This window comes from Pinus tabuliformis, chromosome 4_1 (genome assembly GCF_031772625.1).
Source record: "Pinus tabuliformis cultivar Carrire ecotype Pingquan chromosome 4_1, CPIR1, whole genome shotgun sequence".
NCBI classification, from domain to species: Eukaryota; Viridiplantae; Streptophyta; class Pinopsida; order Pinales; family Pinaceae; genus Pinus; species Pinus tabuliformis.
Genome location: NC_142303.1, coordinates 280,999,973 through 281,025,769, shown reverse-complemented (window position 1 = coordinate 281,025,769; position 25,797 = coordinate 280,999,973). Strand labels below are relative to the sequence as shown.

Here is a 25,797-nt window from a genome sequence, read left to right as displayed (position 1 = left end):
TCTCCCACAGTGACCTGATTATAGACTAGTTCAGTAGAGCGAACTTGTATGACGTGCTGCGTCTCACTGTTTCAACCTTAGGTTCTGAAAATGATACTCACAAAAACTATAGTCCGTCCTCTTTCTGTAACTTCTTACAAAAATTCAATCTGATATTCAGAGCGAAAGTTATGACGATTTTCCCAAGGTGACCTGTTTGAAATGTAATTCGGGGGTCTGCAAAAACCCTAACTTCCTCAAATCATATCTCCGAGAATATAGCGAGACAAGCTCTGAAATTCGGACCAAGGTTCAGCGCGATTTTTTCTCAAATGGGTTTTTTTTTTCGCTTTTGAAACGTCGCAAAAAAAAAAGTTATAGCGAAAATTCCACGATGTCTTGTTTGGAGCAGCGAAACCCTAGAATCCAAAGCTCTGATACCAAATATTAGGAAACTAGCTCACAAAAAGATAGAAAAGATAGATCAACGACTTAGAAATAAGCCTCTTCGAGGGGGCAACATCCTTTACATTACACAAATGAACAATTCTTAGATGATTCAAATGACAAAACCTCCTTTCTATATATAGGAGTCTAAGGAGTCACAATATAACCAAGATGACCTAACAATAATAATATAAAGGCACAAAAATAACAATAGAGGGATTCTATGGGGCACAATAATAACAATATGGGGACAATAGGGGCACAACAATATTAATAAGGGATACAACTACAATAGTAATGGGGGAATCACTAGTATTATAGGGACCTAACAACCATCTGCAGCTTGCTTTACCTTGTAAAGCCAACAAGAGTTCACAATTGACTTGTCCTCCAGTCTCGGGACCACATCCCAAACATTGTTTTGAACTATGGAGTCATACTCCTCCACCATCGCATCAACCCAAACTAGTTGCTGCACTGCTTCCTAAAAAGAAGATGGCTCTGTCACAACACACGCACCCATAAGTGTCATGTATCCAGTGTACCTCTCTAGTGACCTCCTCTGTCTGTGCTGAGAAGAGGGTGCTCCCACATTCTCCCATGCATCATCCAACAATCTATCAACCTCTTTAGTGCGCTTTCTTCCCTCTATGGAAGAATCTGCCTGAGTGGATGTCTCCACTCCTGAAACCTCTGCATGTGGCTACTCCACATCAATCTGAGGCTCCTCAACCTTAGGAACTAAAAGTTCCTCCTTTGCATGTAGCTCAAGCTCCCTCTCAAGGGATACTCGCATGGCCTTCTCCTCATCAAACTTGACATCCCTGCGAACCACTGTCATCCGACTAGTTTGCATGTACACCCGATAGTTGTGGGGAGTATCAGTGTACCCCACAAAGATCCCCAACTCTGTTGTTGGCTCAAGCTTCTTCCGTGCATCTTTGGTCACATGGCAATAAACCGATGACCCAAAAATCCTGAAGTGACCAACATCTAGCCTCTTACCGGAATAAGCTTCCTCTGGTGTTTTACTCTCAAGTATCCGATGTGGACTATGGTTCTGAACATAAACCACTGTGTTACATGCCCCAGCCCACAAGTGTAGTGGTAGGCCCTGATCATGCAACATCGTTTTTATTGCCCCTACTATGCTCCTGTTATTCCTCTCAGCAACCCCATTCTCTTGAGGGTTATGAGGTGTCGTCAACTCTCGTTTAATCCCTTCCGCTGCACAGAAGTTCTTAAACTCATTGGAGACACATTCTCCATCGTTATCACTCCGTATAGCTTTAACCTTCTTGCCTGACTCTTTCTCGACCAATGCTTTGAATTCACAAAACTTTGTGAATGTCTAATCCTTTCTCTGCATGAAAAATATCCAACATTTACGAGAATATTCATCTATAAATATAACACAATACCCGTGTTTGGTGGTGTATACTATCGAGAATGGTCCAGACACATCTGAATGGACTCTCTCTAGAATAGACTCTGCTTGACTGTCTCTATCTCCAAAAGAAGACTTGGTGTATTTTCCCGAAGTACAACCCTTGCATGTATCAACTTGCTCAAGTGTACCTTTGGGAAGACCGATAGAGATTTGTTGTAATATCTTCAAAGCCCCATGATGCAAGTAGCTTGTGCCACAACTCGCCGACGTCTCAACTCAACATCTTTTCCGCTTTTGAACTCAAAGCAGCACAATCCTCTACCTCTATATTACAGAGATTCTAAACTTGAATCCCTATCTTCTTTACTTGACCCGTGGCTATGTGTCGAAGGAACGCCTTTCCTTTCAAAAAGATCACATCATAGCATCTATCCTCAAGCATGGCAACATATACCAAGTTCTTCGTCAGTCTGTGTACATGCATAACATTCTTCAAGGTGAGTGGAGCCGCATGCTCCCTCTGAAAATTAATAGTGCCCACACCAGTAACACTATACTTACCATCATCACCCATCTCGATATGCATATTGAGATCTTTCTCCTCCAGTTCACTGAATAACTCTTTGTCGCCAGTCATGTGGAAAGAAGCTCCAATGTCTAAGGACCAAACACTTCCCATCATTGAAGACACCATGCATGCAATGAGGGAAAAGTCCAATTCAAATTGGGAGGCCAAAGCCTCACTCGCTGCTCCACTGAGGGCTTCTCCTTGGACTTCTTCAATGGACAATTTGTAGCAAAGTGACCCATCTTGTGACAATGAAAGCATTTAACTTTCGTCATGTCCTTCTTCTTACCTCCATGATAAGAATCTAATTTGGAACAAGAAATTTTACTTTTCCCCTTCCTTGCCTTAATCTTTAAGGCATAGTTCTCTTCATCATCAATATTTGATGAAGATCCATCCTTGGTGTTCCTCCTAATCTCATCCTGCATCAAATCCGACCATAGTCGTTCCCAATCTGGCAGCTTCTCTCGACCATTGACAGAGTCCTGATAACTATGACAATTCTTTGGGAGTCCAAGAAGAGCAAGGCTCACCATATCCTCCTCGGAAACTATGATTCCAACACTTCCAAGTTCATCCTGACATTTTGTGAACTTGGTCAAGTACTTTGGAATCATCTCGCCTTTATCCATCTTGATTTTACGAAGTTTATCCTTCAGTGCCAACTTCCTTTGATCATTGCTATTCTGATACAAGTCCGACAATGTTTTCCACATAGCATGCGGAGTTTCCTTGCCATGGAGACTCGAGACAATGTGATCTCAAAATCCCTCAATATGCCTTGCCTTCGCCACACACTTCTTCCATTCGGCCAAGTTTTGTGCATTCGTAGCTGCTGGCTTGGGGACTTCTTGATCAATGAATTCCTTCGAGCCATTATCTTCTATTATAGCCTCCATCCTGTCCCTCCAGGCTATACAATTCAAGCTACCTTCCAAGGCATACTCAAGCCTCAACCCATGGAACACCATCTGCCGATCTTGAAGTATGTATGCAAATTCGACTTTAACCTGTAACCCAAAAACTCAAAACTTCAAAATATTCTCTAGAGAGCTGATTTTAAATCATCGATATCTCCCTCATCCGAACTCCAATTCGGCTGATTTTTTTTTTTGAATTTGGGTATCTTTTCCCAAGGAATCCAAATATGCAATTTTTTTATTTTTATTTTTATTTTTTTTTAAAATTTTGCACATAAATTCTCAGAACTTTTCTGCAAATTCTCAGCCCAAAAAACAATCTTGCTTGGATACCATGTAGAACATACTGTAGATTCACAGGCTCATGTAATCTACTAAAACAAGAGACAAGAATCTACTTCTACTCTTTACAACGGAAGCTCATAAACGTCGAGCAAACAATAATCAATAGAGGAAGAGAATCAAAGGCACATAATACAATAAATATCTGGAGAAAGCCACAACTCAAAACCCCACTATCTGTTTTGTATTAATCTGGAAAATCAAGATGAAGTTACAATGCTTGTTCTCTCTAGAACAATCCCAACACTCAACAAATTCAATATGCAACTCATAAGTAAGCTCAAGGCCAAAGCTTAGCCAATTCACAAGATCTCCAAGTCTCTATTCCAATGTGTAATTCCTATGAAGGATAGCTTGTATTTAAAGGGAAATAAAACCTCTAAAAATAGCGCAATCCATCAAGGATCAGTTCCTGAATGCATGCACTATCAGTGCAACTCAAAAAATCTAAAACAAATAGTACATTGTCCCTGCACTCTAGTCTCAACTGGGTCTTTCTCAGAATCGACATGCATGAGTTTCTGATGGTGGAATCTTCAGTTAACTAGAGTAGCACTAATTAGGTCACTAGTGTCCCAACTGACTGTTTACTCACTATTAGTTCCTGAAACTGATTGGAACTAATTTAACTGGACTTAACTCAATAAATTGAGTTAACTAATTACAACTCATTCATAACTCATCCTTAACTCCTATAAGTTAGGGAGAACATATACATGTCTTCTAAAAGAATTCCAATTTGAATTTCCTAAATTAATTAAGTTAATTAAACTTAATTAATTATTTTCAAATTGCTATGAGAAAAGAATTCTATTTTAATTCACAGTTTAGTTCAAGAACACATTAAACTGGAATTTCTTGTTGTCATTTCTCAACATCTGCCTCATTTGTTTTTCCCATGTTCTTAACCTTGACATGGGAACAATGTAAGAGTTATGTTCACATAATTATAAATTACCAGAATTTCCTTCCTACCCAATAAATTCCTCATCACAATGGGAATCTTTGTGCCATTCATATCACCATTTTTTTTTAGCGATCATCTTTTCATTTGAATGACCTCTGATAGTCTTGTCAAACACAATGGCATCTTCATAGGTATATACATATATATCAATCATCATGATCATGTATGCAATATACCAATATCCATCATCATAATTATGCAAGTATAGTCAAGGGTTAAGAGAACTCCCTTCTTGCCATTTTCTGACTACACATATCTCTGTCCATTTATTCTCATCGAATCGACCACCCCATTAAGCTTTTTCATTACTTAACCATAGCCACAACAACCATTAGCTTGTGCCAAATAAATCTAGGGTTTAAATGAATCCTTGGTTGTGGTCAAGTATGCATTATGTAACCTTTTCACATTGCTATTGTTTTCATTTTTACTTTCTATTATGTTCATGCCCATTGCCCAATAGCATTCCATTTTACTTAGAACTTTACTTGGCATGTTTTCCTTCATGTTTATCAAGCACTACCATGCTCATGATTTTGTGGCCTTCCTAACACTACAACCTCCTTATTCCAAGATTCCCAAGCATGCAATTCGAAATTTAAAGATTGAAAACCAATGCAAGAGGAAAAACAAAGGTAATTGTTGCAAAAGGACATGAAATTCACAACAACAATCACTCACAAAAACTGCGAGTAAAACAACATCATAAACAAGACCAAAACAATATGATAACTAAGACCGACAACCAGCATGGCCATGCACAAGTCTAAAACCAAAAGATATCAATTCGTGAAGTCAAGAAATTAAAACCACAACACATAAGCAATTAATAAAGCAACACCCAAAAATCAACTCAATATCCATGGGTCCAACATTCATGGCACTTTCGGCCATCATACAACGCACATAGGTATGTATGTACATATACATATTCATTTACCAAAATCAGTTAAAGACTTCTTCATAAGGCCCACAACAACCTTGAAGTCTTACATTCCCCAAAAGTTCACAGGGGACCTTTTCAACACACGCACAGGCACACACACAGATATATATGTGTGGGTGTGTGTGTGTGTGTCAAGGAGCTCAAGGGAATGCCCCCTCCTACTTCTTGGTGTCCTGCATTGTTGATTTGTGTCCCTGTGGCTTATAGGGGCTGTTGTCTTCTTTCTTCTTCTTCTTGCAGGGACAATCCCTTTTCCGATTTCCTACTCCACAATTCCAACAGGAGAACATCTTCTTCTCCCTTTCAGCCTCACAAAGCGTCTTCCTGCTATTAACATTCTTCGTTTTTGGGGATTCAGCTTGTGTTGTCTCTCGCAATTGCTTTTGCAGCACAACCTCCCACTTAACTAGTTCTTGTAGTTCCTTGGTGAGTTTCCTAAGTTATGTCTAGTAGATCTTCAACTCATCTTCCAAGTCTTTGAATTTAACCTCAAGATTCCATAAGGTTCTTTTCCTTTGGAGGGATGTCCTTCTTCCTCATTCTTGATGGACTTGGTCTATATCATGTCGCACAATGCCACGATACATGTTCCCTTTCACTTCCACCGAGCCTTGCTATGTGCTGCCACGTACACTCAACTATTAGTTCGTAAAATAAATTAACGACACGCATGCCAATTGTCATCTTTACCATGTTAGGCCAAGTTTGTATTCCTGCAGTTGTCACACATCCTTAAGATCATCATCAACCACGTATCATAAACTAGGGCATCAATTATCACATACATAAGCTTGTTTTCAAAATTTAGCAATGCATGTGTATTTATATTATTCATAATCATCATCATGCCAAATTAAAGTTCAATCTTTGACCCATATTAACAACACTATTTAATATCATCCTCTCTTCTGAGGCCACACTATTGTTTTAATCAACTTTTTAAACACAAGAAGAATTTGACCTTCTTATCAAGGTCAACAACAACCATGGCATCTACAACTTCAAAGGGTTAATTAGACAAATCTCATGTCATATTAACATTTATCATACTTATAATTTTCATCTTCACATAGATGCATTATAGGCCCGCATACAACTCAAGTTAGCACATTTTGTAACACTGTCCCAGTCAACATGCACTCTGCTCATGCAACTAGTCAATAACTAACCATGATCTTTGTTGCTATAACAAATACCTGCAACCAAGTATTTATCAATCACTTGGCTCCCTAAAAGTTGTGCAACATCATACCTTTGCTCAATATCATATTTGGGCCATTGGATGTTCCCATCCAATTAGCATATATATATATATAGTAGCAACCATGCTATGCAACACAAGCAATCACAAGATCATGCAAGCATTCACATGCACACACATCTCAATTTAAACTTCAGTCACATGTCTCAAAATCTAGGACATTAATGTGTATTTATTAATCACTTGGCTCCCTAAAAGTTGTGCAATAGCATACTTCTGCCTCAATATCATATTTGGGCCATTGGATGTTCCCATCCAATATATATATATATATATATATATTTCTGATTTTTTAACATTATGTTGGGATGTAAAATGTGCACATTTATGTCCTAGACTTTGAGACATGTGACTAACGTTTAAATTGAGATGTGTGTGCATGTATTCAAATACATGCACACACATCTCAATTTAAACGTTAGTCACATGTCTCAAAGTCTAGGACATAAATGTGCACATTTTACATCCCACCATAATGTTAAAAAATCAGAAATTACATGCACGCGCGCGCACACACACACACACACACTCCAACTTGTTTACAATCATGCCTTTACAAACGAAGGAATCAATCTCTTACCCAAACTTATCAACATTAATTAAAGTTAGTCACCATTACCTAACCATATTCCACATGAAAACCTGCCATCTTATAATCAACAATTATCATATTTACGAATGCACCTTGGGTATGCGTGCAATATTCAATCGTCACATAATCCATCCATCATAATGCTACACCTAGCATTTGCTTGCACAAGTAAGCAATCGACATAAGAAAAGAATCATCAAGCACATCATTCTCTAGAAAGCTATAGATCTTGCATCTACAAGTCCACACAAGATCCCTACCAATATGATGAGAAAGCATTAACCACTGATGACAAAACACCCCTAATAAACATAATAACCATTTCATCATATAGAAATAGTCAACCTCTACCGAGGTCCTTGCCATATGCTAAACAGAGCATGGAACCCTCAAACCCCAATTATCTAGCATACACATAAATACAAACTTTCATAAATATACATAATGCAAGCAACACAAGGAGTTTTCCTAGGGTTCCCTGCATCCTATTAAGAGTCACATAAATATTCTCACAAGCATGCAAAGGATCGCCATGTGACCAACAATGATGATACACTAAAGCAATCATATATTCAACCATGCCACATAACTAAAGCACCATGTAAATGCCTCAATAATGCATACCATAATCATTTACAATTGACCTTTAAAACCTAAACATTTGTTTTATTATTTTTTCTAAAAATCATTATGAAACCCCCCTTACTTAGGAACCTGCTGCTACTTGCCCATGACAGAGCCCATCTAGTCCAAGTGTTGAACCTAGATGCTCTGATACCACCTGTAACGAACCACCCCACCTACCCCAGTGGAATGGTTGTTACTGGCTAATCCAATTCCTCCTATGCCTGTTAGGGAAATGGGATTAACTCCTTTTCTTCTTCTTCTTCTTTTTCCTTGCGATATATATATTATTATTATTCATAATGCATAGTTATATATATATATATATATATATCACATTGCTACAATTTCTTGTCGGCCCCACCGTCCACCACTATATCCGATGGCCACAATTCACGTAGAGGGACTGACGGTCCATGAACAGTTGTGCTAGATTAACATGCTCGCACGTTAGTATGACAAGGGGGTGGCACAATCATGGTTCCACTCGAGGGTTCCAAAGCCCTCATCGGACGACCCATGACACATCTACCCATTCGATGGTTACTGTTAATTGCACCCCCATCTCCTCTACCTATCGCTAGGTCCACAAGGAGGTGTCACATTGCACCTCTGCCGTAAGATATTCTGGCGATCCCCATCATTCATCGACGCAGTGGCCCCGCCATGTCATCCCGACGTTTTCCTCCTAGCGCTTCCCTTTGTCACTCTTCTTACACCTCTAGGGTGGGGACCACCAAGACACGTCATCCCCGTCCCTTTACCCCGACACCCTTCTAGCTAACACTTTTTATATTGTCGGGATGGAACCTCTGGGCCTACGTGGATTGGTGGGCCTTACCTCTGCACATCCCTTGCTTTTGGTTGGTCCACAGATTGCAATGCCTCATCATCCCATGCCAACTCCATCGACGCATTATCTTGGCGACTCCTTGGTGTGCTCCTTTGTTATTTGTTGGGGCCTTAATATTGTGCTTGTGTGTATGGTGGGGCCACATAACCTCCTCTTCCCATTGGTCCGCTGCTCCAACATCCAATTGCCACCGCAACCCATGCTAAGTCATCCTGTTCCCTTGTCTCGACGCCCTCCTTGATGCACCTCTTTATACTTCCAGGGTCATTTCGCCAAGCTGACCTGTCAGGTGGAACCACTTTTTGACCAATGACAAGACTGCCAGTCCATGTTCTGCTAATGCGACACATCTTGTGTCATCCCACATGTTTCATCCCAATACTCACATCTCTTGCCCCTCCTCGTGCCTCTAAGGTGGGACCTTTGAGACACGTAGAGCTTATGGGCCATTCCCTTCCGTATGCCATCCCTTTTGATTGGCCCACGTCATGGTAGTGCCACGACATCCTATGTTGAGTCATCCTGACGCTCCTTCTCGTGCGCTCTCGCAAATGTCCTAGGGTGGACTCTTTGAGTTGACTTGTTAGGTTTCCCACCTCTCAGCTAATAACATAACTTCCATGCCTACATGTATGCCAACACACCCTGATTGTCGTCATCCTACCTACCCTTAACGCTATCAGTAAAAATGTTTTGGATGTGGTCTGAGGGATGAGCTGTTGAATGGGCTCCACTCCAGCCAATAGGAAGGCTTCCTACCTCCAAGTTGTAAGCCTTGCTGGCCTGGTGTCCATTCATCCTTGTGGTTTTTTTATGCTGCAAAACAAACCTTTGGGATACTGTCTACGACCCATGTCACCCCACCATCGCCCAATCACGATAAGGAGAAATCTCGATAGGTAATCCTTAGATGCCACAACTAGGTCTTCTATCAAACCCATCGCATAGGCTTATTTAATTAAGCTATAAGACCAAGTCCTTGTTTATCCTTGCTGCAACGCCGCTCTGTATAGAACGTCCTCACTCGATCATTGCTTTGCTTACGTTTTGGCTGCCGAAATTTCGCAATCAACTGGATCTATGCTAGCATTCCGCCATGGATTCTATGGCTTATTAAGCCCCTATTGATGCTACCCCTCTTGAGCTTAGGCTAGAGCCACTCCAATGAGTTCCCGACCTTCAAATTTTCCTCATATAGGGACAAGGAATTCCAGTTATGCCGACGCTGTTGATGTTTTGGCCATTCTCAGCCAAGGACTTGCAGTGAACTCCTGAAGGGCCTTCACCTCTCCTGCTACACACTAGGAGCACCATGCTTCAAAGCAAGCATGCAAGCAACTATATGGCGCCACTCAGGGGTTTTAAAGGCATTTGACTATTGGTGGTGACCCGCAACCATCAACATCTATACCCCTAGGGTGAGGGTGCATACTGGTGAAAATGCAAGGCTGAAAAAACCTTCATGTAAGGGTCACATGTTATCATCTTTAAAAGAGGAAGCAATTCCTCAGCGCTAACACAACACCACATGAAATGGTCAAGGGCTTGTCACCAATATAACCATTTTCATATAATGGAAGTATTCGTACATGTAATGTTGTCATGGTTGAATTTGGTTCTTATGGACCCTTCTGATTCCTTTAAACATTGTACATTTTATTATTACTTATGCATAACAATAACATAGTCATATATTTCATAGCAATTCAAACTAAAGATGCATTATACTCTTATTCGTTACATTTATAAGCACCATTTCAGTCCATAAATGCAAACACATGCTCATTGCAATTATAGACACCATTTCATTCCATAGATGCAAGCACATACATGCATTATCAATTAAGCAAATGCAAAAAGAGCACTTATCTTGTATTTTCAGGGCAACTGAGTTTGAGACAAGGACTCTCCACCCAACCATAGACAACTGCAACCAAAGCTCACTTGCATTTGTCACCCTTGAGCCATATTCTAAAGCTTGAGGTGGAGTGCTTCCAGAGGGAAGTATTCAACAAATATACAACAAAACTGGAGCACGATTAGGCCACCCTGTCTTCGTCCTCAGGGCAAGCCGCTACTCTTGTGATGTTTTTGCCTAGTAGGTTTTGATAGGGTTTTTTATTGGTTTATTGCTCTCCTCATTGCTCAACAACGCAACTCCAAAAATCTTACTTTTCTGCCTCTTCTCTAGCCTCTTGCTATCCCGTTGAATGCTAATTCGTATCCCCTTTATGCGGCCGAACACCCTTTTCTCTCCTCTCCTTTGCTCCCTTGCTAAGTGAGAGCCAAATAGGAGAATTGAATGAGAGCTTCCTCTTTCCTTTCCTCCACCTTCTCTTTCTCTCATGTGTAGTGATTTCCTCTCATTGTCCTCTCTGCTAGCGCAGTCAAAACCTCCATAAAGTATGTCCTCCTTGACTTGTAAATTTTTTCCCAAGGCAACATGGCCCTTTGTACTTCTCTTGCAACCCAATTTAATTCTGAATATTAGTCCATTTATGGCTCAACACCCAACCTTTAATCATTGCCAAAAATAATTCAAATTCCAACAAAAAAAAATCTTGAACATCATAAGCAAATAATCCCCTCAACTAACCGAAGAAATCAACAACTCCTTTAAACATCTCCTACCCAAACTTTAAAATAAACCATTTGAACAGTTATATTATCTACCAATAATACATTTCATTATATTAATATTTCCTAATAACACACCACCATGAAGATTACCTGAAAGTTTTCTACAAAATAATCGATTTTGTTATACTAGTATTTCTCAATGATATAAAACCATAACGGTTAATTGATTAGGATAACTGAAAAGTTTTCTACAAAATAATAAATTTTGTTATTACTCATATTTCCCATTAATATAAAGACATAACGGTTAATTGATTAGGATAAACAAAGTGCTAATTTACAAAATATTTTTTCCAAACAAAATATAAATATAAATAATAAAATAAGTTTAAAAAAATTTACAAATCAAAATTAAAAGGCAGAAAAGCAATAAGGCAGATCTCTTGCTCCGGTCAGCGACGCTTTGAATTAAACCATTCAAAATGCTACCAATTTCACACCGACCAACCGATCATTAGCTGAGGGTCCATGGATTTTCAAAATTCAGCCTTAAACTTTACTCATTCATCATGGTTCTGTTTAAATAACTGGCATTCTGAAACTCATGTGAGGCAGTAAGGATTTGAATTAACATGGTGAAACCAATATTGATGCCGCCTCCCGGGCAGACCCTTGCAGCCGATGTATCCCAAGTCATTGAACAGCTGGAACGGCATTGTCTCGCCCCAGATGGATCACTCGTTGCCAAGCCTGCTTACTATGATCTTCAGCTGGTAATAATTGCTAATATTAGTTCCCTAATCAATTTTGGTAAAATTCAGATTAATGTTCTATTTGATTTACAGGCGCGGGAAGAGATGGCGAGAGAGAGGCTTCGTTACTTGGAAGCCATGGTGATCCGTTATTCATTATATCACATTTGTTTTTTTTTCACTTGCTATTGTTTTTTCTGCCGGGAGGCTTATTGCTTAAAGCGTTTTCATTTATGCAGGCCGTGTATTGTGAAGCAGTTGCAATGGTGGAAGAGTATCAGCAGGCGGTGTCAGTGGCGAACCTCGGGGGAATTCGAGACCTTCAAACCCTGTTTTCTCAGCTTGGACTAAGGAGCTCGCCACAGGTTTCGAACCCTTAACCTTCATTTCACATTTCAATTTTGGAACAGTAATACCGTTTACAACTGGATTTAACCTTAATTATGCACATTTCGATTTGTACCAATAATCACATTTACAATCGGGTGCAAACTTGCAGCTGCTTTTTTGGGTCATAAGCCTTCTATGCCGCCAAAGATTGTACTGTATCGATTTTATGTTTCATTATATACCATAATCATCATCTTTCACATCTCTGTAGAGTAAAATTAATGAAAGAAGGCTATTGTTTTCCGAGGGGGAGGGTTTTATAACCTGTAAGCACTTACTAAGAAGTTTTTGAAACCGAACCACAGACTATTGATATCGAGATTTAAGAAATTATTAGGTAGGACACCTAATTTGCAATGCTACCAGACACTACCATGTTCAAGTCGATCCTGTTTTTAGATTCTGCTCTTTTAGGAAGCCGAGTAGGATGCTCCGATTCTGACTAAACCCCCAGTCATACTTGCAATTTTGAATCGCGAGTATGACTCAAACTGGTAAATCAAATGCGAGTCAGATTGACTCTGCAGGTTAGACTCGGTCACAAGAAACTCTTGCACTGCCCCCATGTCATGACTGGAAGAGTTGTAGAAACCAAAACCAGTACAAAACTCCCCAGGAACGTTTCCAGTGTTGCCTCTTGTCCAAAAATGCCAGAAATAACGTATATCCCAGTGCAAAAATGAATAAGAAGCCCCTCCCATCACTGTATGGTTATTAATGTGTAAATATACACTAAAACGTTTTTGGGGATGTTCCTTGTCCAAAAATACCAGAAATAAAGCATATCCCAGTGCAAAGAAGAATAAAAGCCTCTCCCATACTATATGATTTATTTCAATTTGTATGTTAATATACGCTAAAACATTAGAAAACCCCTAAAAATTCCAAAAACCGAAAACACATTTTTTAAAAGTGTTTTCTTGGCCAGTATTCTTCAAAATATTTTAATATGCCATTGGCCAATTTCTGCTTTTTCCATGATGCCGTTTCAGAAACCAAAATCATTTTGGAAACTGAAACTGTCTCCCCGTTTCAGGTGATTTTGATGAAAACCATCCTTTCTCCTCAGATCTAGTGTGTGTGTATCTATGTATGTGTGTGTTTTTCCTCAGGAAAAACCTCACATCATTAATCATTTTCCCTTAAAAACAAATAAAAATATAAATGTTTGATTATAGTCCTACCAAGGGATCAAATAACAATAATTGCAGAGAAACCTATATCCAGCAAATTAATTTTATCACTTTTCTAAAGACAAATCCTACATATCAGCGGGGTACCTGTGCAACTTACAAGCATCCACTGAAAGAGGAATCATCAATCGTGACAGTACTGTGAATCATCGCAGAAGGTTACACAGTACTCTGCCATGGAGGAAGACCCTCCAATATGCCATCCAAGAGCCTCATCTGCATCAGAGTACCTATGGATCTGCCAATTCCTGCTTTGATAATACATTTGCTGTTTGATTTAGCCCCTTAGCACTTGATGGAAATATCTGTTCTGAAAGAGAGACTTGAACTCCAAAGCTTGTGACACTGTTTCATTAAGGTTTAAATTCCTGTTCACCAGTGAGCCATCCAACCAAGAGATAACAAGTTTAGAATCACCAATCTACAGATCCCTGATTCACTTCTCCAATGCCAAGGACATTAAAATGGTAACTGCTTGAATCTCAGTTTCATTATTTGTCTTTTTGGCATTTGCCTAGACTGCATTCAAAGTGGATTGACCTCAAATCTGACAACTGCAGAATAACTCTTGCTCCACTCATACTAGCGTTCCTTGCACAGCTCCATCAAACTTCCCAAAAGGCCATCTTACTGAAATTTTAAAGGATGCTCATTATGTTTGCAATATTTGCATTTTTTGAGTCAACAAATACCCCTTTATAATGTGTGGATGCAGCTTTTGCCGTAGCTTGAAACCTGATTGTTCATCCCCATTTGCTTCTTTGATGCCCCCATATTGTGTTTTGAGCTAGCCTTGCTTAAGTAAACTTATGGAAGAATTTTGTGTTCTTGTCACCATCTGTCAACCATGTTGCTCTACTTTTTTGTTGCCATAATGTCTCCTCCCACACTAATAGCTAGAATATTCACCATGTAAATTCTCCATTTCATTTTGCCAATCTTCAGTAATCCTTCTCATTTTCACTTAATTACTTAACACTTCCATTTGAGCTTTAGTGTCATTCTGTCTGTGATTTGCTTGCATACTCTGTTTGTACACCCAGTTATTTGTCAACTTCACATAAAAGGATTTAATTGCATAACGAGTGTTGGATTTTTAGTACCTCAGGAAGTGTCCAGCAGAACGCCATAATCTCAACGGAAAGCAGAGGAGATCTGGGTGCATGCAGAAAAGGTATGGTGCCAGGTACTGCAGCACAGATTCCATACAGCAGTCTGTACAGTAGCCTGAATGACAGCAGTGCAGTATGCCCTCCTTCAGCAGTTCCATATAGCAGTAATGAGGGTTTAGAAACATTTATGGAGAAGAGAGAGACAGAGGGCACATGCATTCCAAAAGCGTGTTTGCACCATCTTTAGTTAATTTTCAGTTTAGATGTCTTTCCTAAATTCACAGTTCAGTTCTAATTCTGAGTTTTTGCTTTATTTAGTTTTTCCATGCACAATTAAAGGGTGCAGTTACCTAGTTAGATTATGTGTTCATGCTTGTTGACTTGCAGCCTCAATTAAGGGTGCAGATCTCTACGAGGATGCATGCTGCATGCCTTAGTTCATCTCTATTAGAGGGGCACTTTAATTGGTTCATCTATCCATGGAAGGGAGATGTACTAGGATTAGGAGTTAAGACTCTTAGTCAAGGGGCTGTTGTGCATGTGTCCAATTCATCGTATCTTCCAATCTTTAAAGGAGAAGGCTGGGTTATAGGTTTAAACTTTAATTCATTCAGTTTTCAGAGTAGGAACCAGTGGCTGAAGGCTACAGTTTGAAGCTTTCAGTGTAGTTCCTGCTTTTAAAAGTAATAAATAATGATGAGATTTGAGTTTTAGATCTGTGTATTTGCTGCTACTTTCTTCATCTTCATGTGTTTCAGTTCCTTGTAAAAATTGGATTGCAGTTTTCATAAAGATTTCAGTTTCCTGTTTTCCTAATTAGGTAGGTTAGAAATTGGATTTGGACTGTTAACACGGGTCGAAGAATTTTAACAGTCAACTAAGTCGGGATTATAGACTTCTCATTCTTTTTATACCATCTTCCTACAGTCCTTATTCTCGAATCATAGAATAATGATAGAAAGGTTGTCTGAAGTACCTTCTATGACTACCCAAGACTTAAATATTCGTGTTTTAATCAGCTACGAACTTGTCCAATCTTTTGCCAATTTTGCTTCTCCCGTGCTTTTGTTCCTTGTATGTGCCTCAATTCATCAGGTTCCATGCCTTCCAGGCCTTTCTTCAAAAAAGGCTAGCAAAGAACCTTGTCAGCACACCGTTTCTTTCTCTTTCTCCTCAGATCTAACATCACTTAATTACTAAATTCATATCCCCTCCACACACCACATTTTGGACAGGGAGGGCTGCTTCATCAAATAAATATAACAAATGGTCTCTCTGATTGTGACATGGTCAATTTACAAAGTTTATTCCCATCTGAGGATCATAGACTTCTCATTCTTTTTATACCATCTTCCTACAGTCCTTTTTCTCGAATCATGGAATAATGATAGAAAGGTTATCTGAAGTACCTTCTGTGACTACCCAAGACTTAAATATTCGTGTTCTAATCAGCAATGAACTTGTCCAGTCTTTTGCCAATTTTGCTTCTCCCGTGCTTTTGTTCCTTGTATGTGCCTCAATTCAACAGGTTCCATGCCTTCCAGGCCTTTCTTCAAAAAAGGCTAGTAAAGAACCTTGTCAGCACATCGTTTCTCTCTTTCTCCTCAGATCTCACATCACTTAATTACTAAATTCAGATCCCCTCCACACACCACATTTGGACAGGGAAGGTTGCTTCCTCAAATAAATATAACAAATGGTCTCTCTGATTGTGACATGGTCGATAGCAATTTACAAAGTTTATTCCCATCTGAGGATCCTATATCTGTAAAGAGAAGATGATAATAGATTCCAAAACAAAATGATCTTTTTGTCCATGCGTAGAAGTCCATCATATTGCTAGGCCTCCTTGCTTACCTCTAGCACTCGAGGCTACAAAATTTCAACCCGGTAGTAATCTTTGCAGATGTCGTATAGCATCTTCTTCATACCTCATAACCTCCTGAATAAATAAAACATCTGGTTTGTACTTTTGCACTAACTTCTTAAGAGAGTGTTTATTCCTGAGTGCTCCCAAGCCCCTTATATTGATGGAGAGGCATACCCTTACTTCCTCTTTTTTGGAGGCTAAACCTGCTTCAAGGGTCTCTTTGATGGATATCTGTCTTCATGTATGAGCTTCTTCATTGGCTCACTCTTTTGCTATTGAATATGAGATTTCCTTCCTTGGCTTGACTTCATTGATCTAACTAAAGGGTCTGATGACAATCCACCAACTCCAAACATGGGCTTCTTTGATCCATCTTGACATCTAATCCTTGATCTTAGCATAAATATTCTTTGATTTGTACATTTATTGGCCTCATCTCCTACATGGCTAGAATATGAGATATTCCTTGATACTTCCTATGAAAGTACAATCCTAGTCTTCTTTCTTAAAGGGTGTGCCTTGGGTTTTACACTCTTTCTCTCAAAATTTGCACTAATATTATTAGTTTTGGATTTGAATTGGCAAAATTGGTTCATTGGATTGGTTTTGGGATGTTTTTGGTCGAAAATTGTGACCCTAATTGTTTTGGACTTAGTTTTCTTGGATTGGCCTATTTAAGACCTATGCTATGGGGAGCACCCCACTCCCCTCTCCACTTCACTCACAAAGTGCGCTTTGAGAGGGAGTGACCTAGAAGTTCCCTCAAAATTGCACTTCTAGATTGCTCCTTGGAAGTGTGCTATTGGGCATTTTGGAGCTATCCCTTCCCTTGTGAGAATTGCTTTTGGGAGCACCTTCGGAGCAACACGCTTGAAGTGTTCCTTGGGTACTCACAAGACCCCAAAAAAGGCTCCATGGTTAAGTGGTATGAAATGTGGAAACATCCAGAAGTTTGCAAAATGAGGATGGCTGGAAACGTGACTCCCTAAAATGGAAATGTCAAGCAAAATGTCATATATATGTGTATGTATGTATGGGTGTGTGTAATTTTTTTTTTCAAATAAGTTAATAACACGTTATCTTGCAAGAATAAAAAAAATGAGACACATAAATGACATTATAGAATGAAAACCCAATCTGTATTAACTCTCCTAGATAATTACATGATGCAGAATCCAAAATTAGCCTTTATAGATGAGGCTACACATCCAAGATTCCAAATTATAGATGAGGCTATACATCCAAAACAAATCTTTATACATGGCTATATGTGTTGAAAATGAAATAAAACATGAGTTAAAGACAAGTACAATTACATATCCTAAAAATACTCTTCCTCATTCTCATTAACAAAAATAGAACAAAGAGCTTGTTCAGTGTAATTAGAGCATGGATTGATTAGAGATAAATTAGTTTGTGGAGTTATTAGAAATAAATTTTAGTGGTAGATTATTTCTTTTTAGCCATAGAAGGGCCCTTCACCCTTCTTGAGTGCTCGAGTGAGCTTGCACAAGCAAAAACAAACATGGAAATGGGAAATTTGGGCCAAAATGTTGTTGAAATGTTTCGGTGGCATTTCCAAATTAGGAAACACCATACATGCGTTTCAGCCGCGTTTTGGTGTTTCAGGGAGTTTCCAGTATGGGTTTTGACAACATTTCCAAATCAAGAAATGCCATACATGCATTTCAATGTTTGTGTGCATTTCTAGTATGGGTATGCTAGCCCGGGGGAAATTTCTTGCAACATAGCTCCATGGACATTCTTGCATATTGAGATTTTTTCTTCTTCTTCTTGTGGCAAGGTTCTAAATAGGTAAATTAAGTCATGTCTAGGGTTCCTTAAGGGATCAAAACACTCTTTCACTCCATTTTCTCTCATTCTACAACTCATGTCACTCATCTTTGCTAAGGTTTTGAGTGGGCTTCTTGTTATTTGTCAAGGAGCATATTTGTGAGAGCTTGCAAGGGAGATTGAAGGTTGCCATAGTTACTTTCAATTGCCATTGGAGAGTTGAAGTAGTAGGCTCTAAGATCATCCTTGCTTGTTTCTTTTGTTTTTTGTTTTGTATTATTTATTTTATTTTTTATTTTTTTATGTGTGTTATAAACTTGTATATTTTCTATGTTGAATCCTTCAATATTCTCTTTCTCATTCTTCCTCCTCCCTCATTCGATTGTAGGAAAAAGTTTGCAGGGGAAATAAATTCTTGATAGTCAGTATGAAATATCAGGTCACTAATTTAGTAGCATCAACATAATGGGTATGTAGTTTACCTTTTTGGTACCGTTTTTGATTATGATGGTGTTGTTAGAAACCAAATTATGAATGATGAAGAAGAAGAATTACGTAGTGGCACATATCACGGAGAGGAGGAACAAATGGAAGGGGATGATGAAGTTGGTAGTGATGATGGAAGTAAACCCAAATAGAGTTAAATGCTCTTGTGGAAGTACGTGACAACGCACGAGTAAGGAAAAGGGGGTAGAACCTCAAAATTTACATGTTGTCATGCTCCCATTGTAATAAAACTTACACAGGTTCATATAAGCATCTTTATGGAATTATGCCACATGATATAAAGAAGACTATACTTACAAATTTTATTCAAACACCAAAATTCCAGAGGTCGGAGCTGGTGTTTGGTTAACATCAACACAACAGTACGGACTAACGAAAGCCCTAGAGGAATTAAAATTTGTGAGTTGTGATCACGTGCCAACCAAATATTAAAAAAATATAGGAGGGAAGAGGAGGAAGCACAAAACAAATCCAAAAATTTGAAGGTTGAATTTGAGACCTTAGGCAATAGGCTCATAGAAAATCTTTGGTGGTCCATTTGTTAAATTCTCTGTGAACCTACCACTCGACATTTTATTAGCCTAACAAATTACAGATCTATTGAATAAATGTACGACTAAGTTCTTAACATCATTAACAAAAGCAAAATTACACCATTCTCAATCACGATTGACATAAATAAATTCTTCCCAATCAATAGTTCTTCATTAATAGCTTAACCTACTTGGGCTCCCGTCTTGTGATAATGGCCTAATTGAAGAAAATACAATTACAACTTACCTTGGGTTTGATCCAGTAGATCAGGCCCTAGATCTTTATTCGATCTCCCTCATTGATCTGAATCTTGTACGTTGCAATTCTGCACTTTCCTCGGACCCGACACATTTGATTATCACAATCCTTATTTGAGAAAATCCCTTTGTTAATGGCTATACCACTGTATGGTATATATTGCTTCTTTCCTTAGCCTCACTTTTAATTTTAGGGCTAGAAAGTTCTTTGTTGTAGATAATTGCATTTTTAAACGTTTTCAACAATTTTCACATTATATTCATCCCATATCAATATAAGCAATTATATAGAGAGAATATTAACATTGACAATGCAGCTGAACAATAAGGAACAATAGAAGAAAAAACATGCACAGTAGAAACACTAGGATTTTGGTCAGAGACCAGGGCAAAACCTCACAAGGGGTAAACCGATAATCAATTCTTCTTCTTCATATGAATTCATCAAATGTTCAGCTGAGATACAGAGTACACTAATAATGAGGCACAAGACTTTCATCATCAACCATATTAGGCCTCCTAGGGCCAACACAGGGTCATACAAGATCCTCATTAGATGGCAATGGACAAGCTTCTCAATCAAGTCCTCCACAAGACCTTTGATAGGTCTTTGTATCACTGTCATAAGTAACATATGACCCAGTCTCAAATGGTATGCGAGTAACTGCCATAGGAGCGCATGTCACTGTAATCATATCACTGTTAAGTAATACTGCCCAAAAATCACAAGAACTACTGCCCAATCATCACTGTTATAGGAACATGAATCACTGTCACACATCACTCCCTCAAGCATAGGTATCACTGTTACTTGTCATTGTCATAAACACAGGAAACACTGCCATATATGAACAAGTCAAGTATCACTGTCATATGGGAACAAGTATCAGTGCTATATAGGAACTATTAGAATATCTCTATTTAGTATTTAATGCTCAGTCTTTTAGCTGTTGCTATTTTTATTCTTTTAGCAGTTTCTTAGATGAAACTGTTTGTTTCTATATTCTACATAGAAACCTGATGTTTCTATTATTGTAAATATCCTTGTATTATCATCGAGCTGTTTGCTCTTGGTTAATCAATTCATTCAATATTCTTTTACATGAGTGTTTCGAACTGTTTTATGGTATCAGAGCTCAGGAATTTTTTTTTCGAAATAATTTTTCATAGATTGAAAAATTCAGTAGTTCATTTCGAAACTGCTCTCAGGGTCTGCAGATTTCTTGATCTTCATTCCTTTCTAAGGTCGAGCCCTCTGTAAGCCAGGTAGCCTTCACTGAGTCTTAGCCTCGGCTTTGCTCATTGTGATAAAAGCTTACAGTCGTCAATCTCGATACAGAAAGGGATTCATCTCCTGCATTATCATCTTATGAGGATTTAACTGTGTGGCGGTGCTCAGAATCGTGAACAGTTTATTTGTTTTGAAGACGTGTTTATTTTGTGGCCATCCGATCAACGAATTTGGAAGCCGTGCAGGACCGTCGACGCTTTTGAAGAATCAAGATTCGAAATAGAGCTGTGGGGTCTGTTCTGAGGAGGGTTCCGGATCCATTCGAATCAAGGCACGCTAGAAACATATCAAAATTCCGGCACTTTCCAGCGGCACCAAAATTCGACTTGCTTTGCCACACGGGAACGTGGCAACACACTCTTCGCTCACACAGTTCGACGCTCAGCCTTCGCTCACGGGAATATATCAGTAATTGCACGCCTGAATCAAATCAAAGTTACGGCAATATATCAGTAATCAAAGTTACGGCAATATAGCTCCCGTGGTATTGCATTAACGTCCCGTGGTATTACATTGATTGCGTCCGAAGCGTTTGGCTCACGGTGTTCTCCAGATAGAGTCCGTCCGAGACCCGACTGTGCCCGCAATTCATATATATATTCTAGCTAAGACATGCAGGACGAGATCCGAGCCACCGTTATTTGCTGAGAAATCAAAATGTTTTTTAACAGAGCGAGATCATTCAGATCACGTGACGGCAGCGAGATCCTTCAGGTCACGTGACGACAGTTTCAAGTAAAGGTATTCTCCAGCTTCACGGTTTTTGCTTAGAAAGTGGATTAAAGATTATTGTGATCTGATTTGAAGCGGTGGGACCAGAATAAGTATCACAGTCTTTTTTAAGTAAGCATTACAGTAATCCTTTTTGAAGCGTGATCAAACCAGCATCACAGTTATTTTTAAAGTGGCGTGATCAGATCTGAGTAATTTTTTTTGTGTGCAAGTCTATTTCTTTCACAACAGAATTTATTAACAATTTGGTACAGTCATCTTGAAAGAAGATTTTTAAGCAGGCAGCTACCCTTTGTTGTGTGTCAAACTTCTGTATTATCTTTGGGAAAATGGCCACGCTCAGCAATCTGATGTTAGAAGGAAATCAACGCTTTAATGGCAGCAACTATAACATTTGGAAACAAAGAATGCTGACCATTTTTGAATACAGGCGTCTTGATCAGCTCATTTTGGGCAAAGAGCCTCGTCCCGGTACAACTGGTACCGATCAAGATAAATTTGATGATCGAAATCGGGAGGCTGTTATGCTTCTCAAGCTCTCTGTCGCTGATGATCAGTTACCACAGATTCCCTCTGGCAAGACCGCTGCCGAAATTTGGCAACAGTTGAAAGAACTGCACGAGACATCTGACAAAAGCAGAGCATTTTTTCTCAAAAATCAGTTGTTCTCCATCATGATGGATGAACATATGTCTTTACAGGAACATCTCAACAAAATTAAAGACATTCGAGATCAACTCGAAGCCATTGGTCGGACCATGGAGGAAGAAGATATGGTAGTCATTACTCTGAAGAGTCTACCAAAATCTTATGAACACTTCATCGAAACACTCAACATTACAACCACAAATGTTGATCTGAAGTTTCCAGATTTATGTACCAAACTTCTGTAGCAGGATCGGTGGAAACAACAGTTTGGTAGTGGTACTTCATCAGTGCCCTCGGAAAATGCATTTGCTGCAAAATACCAGTCCTATCAGTCTTTTCAGCAGAAAGGTTCTCCTCAGTCTTTTGATCCTGCTAGGAAGAAAAGTGCGCAGTGTAATTACTGTCACAGGTTCGGTCACATGAAGAAAGATTGCCGACAGAGGATTGCTTCTGAACAGAAGAAACAGGGAGGGCCAAATCAGACAACGAATGTTGCAGAACATTCCGAGCAGACAGATTCTGCCTTTTACGCCTTTATGGCTAAAAGGTCTTCAGAACATGTTCCGTCCTCTGCATGGTACATTGATTCTGGTGCATCACGCCACTTCTCTCACAGGCGTGACTGGTTTATTGACTTCTCACCTTCCAGTGATTCAGTGGTATTTGGTGGAGGTGAAAAGTACAATGTCGCTGGCAGGGGTACAGTTCAAATTCAGTCTGGTGGACGCACGCTCATATTTCTAAATGTATACTACGTTCCTGGTATGGGGATTAATCTGCTATCTGTCAGCCAGATTATGAGGAATTCTCCTCAGCTTGATGTTATGTTCAGTGCACACAAGTGCTCCATCATTGACAGGGAGACCAGTCTAACAGTTGCTGTTGGCCTAGAGGACCATGGTCTATACAGGCTACTTGACACCGGTGACTTTCCAGAAGTGGCTCTAGCAGCACGTGTTTCTCCCATCAACACTCTATGGCATCAGCGATATGGGCATCTCAATATGCAGTATCTCTCTCAGCTCTCTCGGGAGGGACTTGTGTCAGGATTACCTGATATTCAGACTCAGCAGTTGGGGGTATGCAGCGCCTGTCAAGCGGGAAAGCAACATCGGTCTTCATTCAAAAATGGAGAATCTTGGCGCGCATCTAAGGTACTTCAGTTACTTCATGCTGATATTTGTGGTCCTATGAATATAGCTTCTATCACTGCTTGCAAATATTTTTTACTTATTGTAGATGACTTCAGTAGAAAGATGTGGGTGTATTTTTTAAAAAATAAATCTGATGCTCTTAGTACCTTTCAGAAGTTTAAAACCTTAGTTGAAAAAGAATCTGGTTGTAATATCATGACCCTTAGGACCGACAATGGGGGGGAATTTTGTTCCTCAGCTTTTGCCAACTTCTGTGATAATCATGGCATCAAACGTCAATTAACCACACCTTACACTCCCCAACAGAACAGTGTTGTCGAGCGTCGCAACCGCACGGTTGTTGAAATGGCTTGTTCCATGTTACAACACAGGAGTGTTCCAAACAAATTCTGGGTTGAAGCAGTATTTACTGCTGTTTACCTTCTTAACCGATCACCTACTCAGGCTGTTAAAGGGAAGACTCCTGAAGAAGTTTGGTCTGGTCGTAAGCCTAAGATCAGTCATCTCAAAGTATTTGGCTCAGTTGCATATGTTTGGATTCCATCTGCTAAGCGCTCTAAGTTGGATCCCAAAAGTCAGAAACTCATGATGACAGGTTACAGTGATCATCACAAGGCCTATAGACTGATAGATATAGCCACTGGTCGTCTTAGCTTCAGTCGAGATGTAGTATTTGATGAAGACAGAGGATTCTTTCAGTCTTCTTCTTCTGAGCAGCGTTCTGAGGATCAGCCTCACAGTGTTCTTCTTCCAGTCAGTCCACCTGATGGGAGGGATGATGTAGCATCAGTATTTGATAATACTCTATCTGAGCTTCCTCCAGAAGCTAATCCTCCTCTTGCTGTCCCTATTTCTCTTGAGCCTTCTCCACCTCCTCCTGATATTGGTTCCTCTACTCTTGATATAGGTTCTTCTTCTCTTCGGCCAAAATGGTGGGCTAAAACCATAGCTGATCTCCGGGATGATGAGCTCCTTGAAGGTAGAACTTCTAGACATAAGAACAGACAACAGTCTACAGTCAATTTTGCTCTTATGGCTAACCTACACAGTATTTTTGAGCCTCAAACCTATTCAGAGGCTAAGGGTACATCTGAGTGGGAAAAGGCTATGGAAGCCGAATTCCAGAGTCTTCAGAAGAATCACACCTGGGCACTTTCTGATCTTCCTGCCGACAAAAAGCCCATAGGCTGCAAATGGGTGTATAAAGTGAAATACAAAGCTGATGGAACCATAGACAAGTATAAAGCTCGTCTTGTGGCTCGAGGGTTCTCACAAAAGGAAGGCATCGATTATGAGGAGACCTTTGCTCCTACAGCCAAGATGAGTACCATAAGGCTTGTTCTTGCCCTAGCAGCTCAGTTCAATTGGAAAGTTCATCAGATGGATGTAAAGAGTGCTTTCCTAAATGGTGATCTTCAAGAAGAAGTCTACATGACGCAACCTCCAGGATTCAAGGTTGCTGGTCAAGAACAGAAAGTGTGTCGATTAGCTAAAGCAATCTATGGATTGAAACAAGCTCCTCGGGCTTGGTACATGAAAATTGACCAGTACCTGATAGATCAGGGTTTTCAGCGGAGCCCATCTGATGCAAACCTGTATATCAAGCATACTGGTGATGATATCTTGTTTGTGGTTGTCTATGTGGATGATCTTATCATTACTGGCAGCTCTGCACATTTGATCCATGGGATCAAACAAGATCTATGCAGAACTTTTGAGATGACAGACTTGGGACTTCTTCATTATTGTCTGGGGGTTGAAGTGTGGCAGACTGAAAATCAGATCTTTCTCTCTCAGTCCAAGTATGCAAAAAATCTTGTGGAAAGGTTCAGAATGCAGGATTGCAAACCGACCACGACTCCTATGGAACCAGGGCTCAAACTTTCAGCTCAGTCATCCTCTCCCCTTGTGGATGAAACTTTATTTAGGCAATTAGTGGGCAGTCTCATCTATCTTACTGCTACCAGACCTGACATCAGTTTTGCAGTAAGCTACATTTCTCGCTTTATGTCAGCTCCTAAAGCTGATCATTGGATAGCAGCAAAGCGGGTGCTACGATATGTGCGTGGTACTTCTGATTATGGCCTCTTATAT

At 39.6% G+C, this 25,797-nt stretch overlaps 1 protein-coding gene across 1 annotated transcript in view; it reads left to right on the top strand.

Moving 5' to 3' along the window:
• The first annotated feature begins 11,904 nt into the window (after window positions 1–11,904).
• AUG4 (HAUS augmin-like complex subunit) overlaps window positions 11,905–25,797 on the top strand; it is a 219,624-nt gene continuing 205,731 nt past the window's right edge. Inside the window, exons 1-3 of the mRNA XM_089419618.1 lie at window positions 11,905–12,242; window positions 12,315–12,362; window positions 12,461–12,586. Coding sequence (XP_089275744.1) covers window positions 12,102–12,242; window positions 12,315–12,362; window positions 12,461–12,586 — 315 coding nt within the window. The 5' untranslated portion in view covers window positions 11,905–12,101. The remainder of the gene's footprint in view (window positions 12,243–12,314; window positions 12,363–12,460; window positions 12,587–25,797) is intronic.